Below are 8,259 nucleotides of genomic sequence, written 5' to 3' on the forward strand. Positions count from 1 at the left end.
AGTGCAGGTGAACAGCAGGGAACATTTTGTAAAATGAATAAGAATGAGTTTGCTCCTCTGCCCCAGACTATTGAGGGTCAATATTTAAACAAGCCAGTTTCAGACTATGGATTATGAAGATGGCTTGTTTAATTTACCAGGGTTTATTAAAGTATAATCTCTGATTCAAATGTAAACGGAAGCCAGGATTCATGGAAACTGAAAGTAAATGCCATAAAAATCCTTCTTCCTGCTGTGTGGGAGGAAGAGAGGGGAATGCATGAGGCTTTGCTCAGGCTTATTCTAACATATGCACATAGTGCTAAACCATCATTTAGCATCACACACAAACCAGCAACAACTGTTTCTCTCCTGCCTCTAAGCTGGAGCACCCTAATATAAACAAAAGCTGCTTGAAGTTCGGGGGCCACCCATCAGTTTCCCTCCCCCAACATTATGCGTTCCTCTTGCTAATCTAGGCATAAAGCATTTTTTTAAAAAATCATGTAACCAAGTGCTCCAGGCAGGCTCTTTTGTGAAACATGGATGCAAAACTGTTGTCTGGAAGGGTATCAATCTTGTGAAAAAAATGGTATTGTATTATAGAGGAGAACCTGACACTAATATTAATATTATTAATTTTGGTATCACAAATTCCTATAAAATATATCTGTGTAAAGTACAGAATCTCAGTTAAAACCAAAACTACATAAATAAAATTAAGCAGAATACATTAAAGAAACAAAAATATGAGAAGGTTACAAAGACATTAAATTTTATGAATCAGGCTTGCTTCTTAAGTTGGTACCTAAAGTCAACCATGGACTAAAGCGCCTTTCTCAGATTACCCTTTCGGGGCACAAACCACTGGGAAATTCCCCTGCACATAGAAATGAATAGAAGTAGTGCAAAACACAAATACAAAACCCAACAACCCCACTAATGGTTCATGGCTGTTGTCGTCCTTAAACTAGAATATTCCTGGCATCTGTTCCATTGGTATTCTTGTATAATAATTTTTTTCCTGTTGTTACAGATGCTTTCGACAGAGAATACAAAATAGCTTATGATCGTCTTACGGCTAATCAGGTCAAGAGTACCCACAACTGCGATAGGCCTCCAAGTACTGGAGTGATGGAATGTCGGAAGATTTTTGGGGAGCCATATCTTTAAATATATATATATATCTTACCTGTAATGGATTGCAGCAGGGTGTGTATGTTAAACAACAACAAAGACTTCAGCAAGACTCTCGCCATTCTCCATTAAAAAAGCATCTTCAACTTTGTTTTAATATTAGGATTTCCTAGGGAGATAATGATACTGGAATGACTTAATGAACCATGGGCCAGAGTAGGTTCTGTTCACCACGGATAGTGTCTACAAAGTACTTAGTGGATAAATCTCAATAGTCCACTGCAGAGAGTTTAAGCAGATATGGACCAAAATCATGCACTAGAAGTTTGCATGAATGAAATAAGCTTTTCAGAACTGTTTACATAGTAAGTTGAAAATACCACATAGCTCATACCAGAGTTGTATAATAACAGATTTTAAATTATTTATAGCGGGTTCATATTTTTTTAACTTTTTAAATTACTATATTACTATAGTGATCCTGTTGCATAAGCAATACTTTTGTCCTGCCTAAGTTGCTGTTTATAGCAACTGGTCTGTTTTGCAGATAAAGTCCTTTTTTCTTTCACTTTTTAAAAAGTAGTATGGAAATTTCAATGCTGTTCTGAATCACAGCATAAATTGTCAGTATTTCCTTTCCCCCAAAAGTATACACTTAAACATTGTAAATTTCAGCTGACAAGTATTGCAAACTTGTATGAAGCTGTCATAATTGTCATGCATTTGTCACTTTGAAAGATTTGGCATTGTTGGCTGTTGGGAGCTGCCATGGCTATGTATATAATCCATTACAAAGATTGCAGTCTAAAGATCTGCTGTAGCCACACCAATGAGCCAGAGCAGGCCCAGTGGGATTTTGGACATTTCCTTTTCCAACAGCAAGCTCTGTACCAAGGGTGAGGAACTTCTTCAGTCTGAGGGCTGCATTCCCTCATGGGCAGCCTTCTGGGAGCTGCATGCCAGTGGTGGGCAAGACAGAAGCAGAAGTAGGCAAAGGATGTGGCTCTTACCTTTGTACAGTAAGCTACATTCCAGCCACACACAAGTCAGAGATTTCTATATACACATAGCCCCACACACATCTCCATCCAGGCAAGCGAGAGGCATTATCACAGTTCAAGGACTGCTTGCGGGCTTCCCTCAGGCACCTGGTTGGCCACTGTGAGAACAGGATGCTGGACTAGATGGGCCACTGGCCTGATCCAGCAGGCTCTTCTTATGTTCTTAAGGACACATTTCGGCCAGGCAACGACACATGAGAGGGCACTGAGCAGGGTCGGTGAGGAATATGGTGTGGACAAGCAGCATGGCCCAGATAGAATTCCGAGGGCTAGACAGGCTTGGAGGGCCCCATTTGACCCCTGGGTTCCCCATCTTTGCTATATACCGTATCACAATCCACTTGTGGAAGTCCCTGCAGTTTCAAAAGCGGTGTGTCGTGTTTCCACCACCTTAAGTGGTGGTGGGGTGCTGTTTAAGAAAGACCAAAGTTCTTCTGGGCACATGGAATTAGTTGTATGGTTCTTTGCATTCCAGGCAAAGCGTATGGTGAGAGGCTTGGAAAAAATGCTTACGTATAATAAAAGAGAGAACAGTTATCATCTGTGGACTGAAAATTTCCAAAATGGAATTTAGAACAAGCCTGAGCTTGAGCAGGATGGCAAAAATTGCTATAGGACATTAGCCAGGGGAGGGGGGAGGAATGTAATCTACTTTGATATATTATATGTATTAGATACATTTGAGATTATTTTTTGTTTGCTAATAATCCAGATAGCATGGCAACTATTTACTTTTTGTTGCATGGCTTCACACTGCTTCTGTTTCATATCCAGATATTGTTAAAATGTCAGGAACTGGAGAACATTACAGCATCTTCTCTAATTTGCACATACATGTAGAGTTACTTGTTTACAAGAAGATGTGCTGCCTATACCCCTCTCCCAGCTCTCCTCGTTTAGCAGCAGAATCTGTCAGGTCTGAGCATGAGAATATTCATTTTGCATGAGGATTAACCTGTGCCTTAGTGGCTTTGACTTTACTCCTAGCCCTGAATCCAAAGAGCTATTTTAGGCATGCCCATGGGATTTCAGTTTTTCTTTGTCTTTGAACAGCAGTTCCCCTTTGCCTGTATCAAACTGTTTTCGAAGCACCTCCTAGACTCAAACAGCATGTGACTCTCCCATTCAAAAAAGATTAAGTCTGAAGCCTCTAAGGGAGTATGGAAAGCATAGTATCTATAAGGGCACAATGAACCAGGAATTTCTCTTGCACAAGCTCATCCCATCCTGGTGTACTCTTGTACAGCTTCCATTCAGTGGGCTTGCACAGGCGAATTTCCTGGTGCCTTGTACCATACATTTCCTCACATCTGTAGTAACCCTGCAATTACGACAAACACAGATAACCATACAGAATGAAATCTCCATGAATTTGATGACAAAGGTACGTGTCCTGATCTAGTTGGTATAGAACTGTGGATGCCACATTTCTAAGTATCTAGTAATGTGGGTGTTCATTTCTGTGTACAGTATCTGTGCTATGTTGTATTTACATTGTCTTTACTAAGGAAAATGTGTACACAGTTGCCACAAATGTAAATAAGTCCTTACGTGTTTTGTGTTGTGTAGAAGAGAGGAGAGTGCTGGTAAGCCTTTGAACTGCAACTTCTCGCTCCCGTTAGATGTATAAAAGCCACTATTTTTGTAGCACTTTATCACTATGATGGAGATGGTATCTCTTCTTCCTGAGCTCTGTCTGGTATTTCTAAGGATACCAGTAAAGTGACAAATCAGACTCGCTTTTATATGATATATATATATGGTACATATAGCCTGGTTTTGGCAAAAGTGGGTTTGGAATAAGGTCTCCAAGGGTGTGTGGGTATGACTACAGGTAGGCATCCATGTTGACCTAGTAATATCAAGATTTCAATTATTGTGACAGTGATAATTTTCCAGTTGGAGCACTTCCTAACAGCAGAAGTTTTGTTATACTAAAACCAAGCCCATTAGCCCACTATATTAGCTTGATATTAGAGAGAGAGTCTAGCATTATCTGCAGATTTGGCCAGGATTCAAACAGGTACTTTAGACATTCTAAAGAGCTTGTGCACATCCAAAAGAGGTTTTTACTCCTCCCACCCTTTGAACAGCTCACCCCCAACCTTATTCCAAAATGCATTTGAAATTCCCTGAACTTTCAAAAGCTCTTGGCAATGTGGCATGGCTGGCGAGTCACACATGCATATACATCTCTTGATTTCCTCTACACTTGATGAGTGGCAGTTGCATGTGTGAACCAACTACAGTAAAGCATCACTGTGGAGACAAAATTAAAAGTCTGTCTGCAGTGGCCCATTCACATGTTCATAGATGTCACCACTTGATGCTGTAGTTGTCCTACAATCTGGCATGCCAATGTTAGTGGAATCCCCCTGAGATTATGAGATCTGCAGTGCCGGGTAGTCTGTTTGAACCGGACCATTGACCCATTATTGCTGAGAACACAGGCAGCAGCTGTCTGAGGTTTCAGCAGAAGGGGTGCAGGTGTCCTTCCAGCCCACCTACATGAAATCCTTAAACTGGAGATGGTAGGAGGCTGAACCTGAAACTTTCTGTGAAGAAAGCTTCCTTGTTCAGATTAGATTGTAATCAGAAAATCAGATTTCATCTCAGAAGTTAAAGGTTTCCACATCACTTAGTCCAATGGTGAAATTTACTTCCACACTTCAACTTTTTTTAAAACAAAACAAAACCTGGTTTGTGTTTAAATTTTAAATCTGTTACTGAAAGGGAGTCTTGAAATCTTTTTTCTTCTGTGTATGGTGATATGTCCTGAAACTTTGGAACAGTTCTGTGTTTCTATTTGGTAATATTAAAAGGCGTTTCATCCTTATGGTTTGTGGTATCAGACACATCTTTGAGGCAGTTAAGAGCTTCTTTTCTTCAGTTTATGTCAGTGTTTGTAATCTCTTTAATGTTGGGTTTGTTCATTATACAAAAATGGATCAAGTAGATGACTTGATATAAAGTTATCAGACGACTTAGTATTTCAGTAGGAAATGCTTTATCCCAAAGACAGAAATGGATCGTTACATGTAAATGTGTGTATATATAACATTAGAAAGCAGGAGGTACAATTGGTGGATTAATTTGCAAAAGAGCACTTTTACAAAGGAATGGTTGTACATTTGTACATATGTAATGTTTACATTTTATTTACCAACAAAGAACATCAGTTTAAGTGTTTATTTTTGTTTTGAATTTGTAGGTCAATTTTAAGATGTATACTTCAATGTTCACAATGGAAAAAGGTGGTTTTTCCCCCTGAAATGTCATAGAAAAATGGTTCTATTTAAAATCTTACAATGGTTCAATAAAGAAAAGTGAACAGGATCTTTGTAGTTATTCTTTTGTCTTAAATTTATATTGAGGACAAGTAGATACAATTTTTCTCCATCGCTTCTGGGACTCATATGACTTCAATAACCCTAACAGGAATTTCCAGAGGGGTCATCCCATTTGTCTCTTGCAGCAAAAACAACAGTCTTAGGTTACCTGAAAGACTAGGTGATATTCAATGTTAGTGTTACTCAGAGTAGAGCCACTGAAATGAGTTGACATGACTAACGTAGGTTTATTAATTTCAGTGGGTCTACCCTAGCAGCACTTAGCTGAATATGACACTAAAAAGTTTATTATATCATAAGATTACTGTAATCCACAAAAGCTTGTCATCATAAATTTGTTTTTAAAGTTCCACAAGTCTCCCAACATCAGTAATTTTAAAATATAATTCCAGAAACTCATGTTTGTAGCCTAAGAATGCCCTTTATCGCACTGAGGGTTGTATGGGATCCCTTTGTGAATTTCACCTTGTTAATGCATCTTCATGTAGTGCATAGACAGACACTTTAGTACTAGCAACCGAATCTGACAATACTTACCAATGTGTCTTGAAACATCCAGTAGCAAGTATCAGACTGGGGAAGCGGGGGGCAACCAGTACACCTCAACATCTCCCAGCCGAAAATAGGGGCACGCCTAACACCCCATATATTTATGCAAAGTACCAGTCTCTGAGTTTTCCCCACACGTTTACTATGATACATGTATACGGTGCGGGACCACGATACCTAGCGGAACGCCTCTTCCGATATGAACCGGCCCGTACACTACGTTCTACTACGAAGGCCCTCCTCCGGGTTCCAACTCATAGGGAGGCCCGGAGGGTGGTGACAAGATCTAGGGCCTTCTCAGTGGTGGCCCCCGAACTATGGAACAGTCCCCCCAAGGAAGTGCGCCTGGCGCCGACTCTGCTTTCTTTTCGGCGCCTGGTTAAAACCTTCCTATTCTCTGAAGCATTTTAATTTAAATTGATTTAATTTTAAAAATGTTATTGTATTGATTTTAGACTGTATTATTTTGTATTATATTGTGTCATTTATTGTATTTCCTATGTTATTGTATTTTTATGTTCACCGCCCAGAGAGCTATTGCTAGTTGGGCGGTATATAAATTTAATAAATAATAATAATAATAAGATTCAACTCTACCTTGGCCATCCTGTCTGGATGGTATCCATTCAAGAATTCTTAAAAGATTTGAATGTGAAACTGCTGGTCATAAGAAAAATAAGTAAAGTCTCTAAGATCAGCTTCTGTACCAAATAACGGGAAAGGAGCCAGTGTAACATCGATTAAAAAAAATAAAAGGATCTAGAAAATAATAGGCCAGTTTGCTTAACATCTGCTTTAGGTAAATTGATATAAACATACATCAAGCATATAGAAGAAAAAGCCCTGCTGAAGAAAAACCAACATGGCCTCTGCAAAGGCAAGCCCTCTCTCGCTAATCTGTTTGGTGTTTTTTGTGAGGCTCCGAACACACCATAAATTTAAAATACAATTTCTCTCACAATAATAATGGGAACTGTAGCTTGTTAAAGGTGCTGGGAACTATAGCTCTGTGAGTGGTAAACCATCATATGTGTATGGAAAGGGCTGGTCCAGTAGGCAATGAGTACTTGGACTTTCAAAAGGCTTTTGATAAGTTCATTCCGAAAGACTCCTAAGTTTAGAAGCCATGATGTAAAACTTGCGGTCCTCCAAATGTTGTTTGATTCCAACTCTGTTGAGCTCCAGCCAGCATAGCCAATGGTCACAGATGATAGGTATAGTGCAGCAATGTCTGGAGGGCATCATGTTGGCCATCCCTGGTATAAGATGGGTCTGCTTACAGTTCTGTAACCGGTTAAAAAACAACACAGAGAGTAGGAATAAATGGACAAGCCTCATACTGGAAAGAAGAAAGAAGGAGTGCCCGAGTTTTGGATGGCACAATATAATTCACGGAGGTAAAAACAACAAAATGGGAAGTGCTCCAAAAGTAGTTCCAAACTGGGAGAATCGGTATCAAAATGGCAAATGTGGTTCAATGTAAATAAGTGTGAACTGCAGTACACTGAGGCAAAAAACCCTAACCACATTATACACAAGATCTGAACTGGTGGTAAATGAGCAGGAAAGGTGATCTTTGGGTTGGTAGACTATTCAGTTAAAAGTCAGCTTGGTGTGTAGCAGCTGTGAGAAAAAAGTGAAATCCATGTTTCAGGAAGGGGTCAGTAAAACTGCCAATATTGTATGTCTTTATGCAAATCGAATGATGTAGCCACACTTGGAATAACTACAGTTCTGTTTGCCACAAATGAATGGATATTGTAGAGCTGGAGAAGGTGCGGAAAAGGGCAACCCAAACTATCAAAGGCTTGGTGCATCTCTCCTAAAAGGAAGTTTACCATGTTAGGGACCTTTTTTAGTTTAAAAAATAGCTGCGTACGAGAACTTCATGAACTATTCTCATAGTTCATAAAACGTTGCAGTTTTTGTGGTGCAGAAAAAGTGGATGTGGTGGGGGTGTTTTCCTTTTCCCCAGCACTAGAACCTGAAGTCATCCAGTGAAGATGATTGGGCAAGAGATTCAGGGCAGACAAAAAAGAAGTATGCCTTGACAAAGCACATAGTTCAGTTTATGCAATTCATTGCCACAAGGTGCAGCACTAGCCCCTCAGACGGCTTTAAAAAGGGATTATTAGAATATGACAGGTAGCCAGCGCCTGATGCTCTCCAAACATTGAGGATTA

General features: G+C 39.7%; 1 protein-coding gene across 8 annotated transcripts in view; it reads left to right on the top strand.

Moving 5' to 3' along the window:
• Positions 1-5,507, top strand: part of DENND4A (DENN domain containing 4A) — a 76,374-nt gene extending 70,867 nt beyond the window's left edge. For all 8 annotated transcript variants that reach the window (XM_061595067.1, XM_061595066.1, XM_061595069.1 and 5 more), the window contains one exon: positions 1,016-5,507. In XM_061595067.1, coding sequence (XP_061451051.1) covers positions 1,016-1,152 — 137 coding nt within the window. In that variant the 3' untranslated portion in view covers positions 1,153-5,507. The remainder of the gene's footprint in view (positions 1-1,015) is intronic.
• Positions 5,508-8,259: the final 2,752 nt, after the last annotated feature.

This window comes from Rhineura floridana, chromosome 14 (genome assembly GCF_030035675.1).
Source record: "Rhineura floridana isolate rRhiFlo1 chromosome 14, rRhiFlo1.hap2, whole genome shotgun sequence".
In the NCBI taxonomy this organism is placed as follows: domain Eukaryota; kingdom Metazoa; phylum Chordata; class Lepidosauria; order Squamata; family Rhineuridae; genus Rhineura; species Rhineura floridana.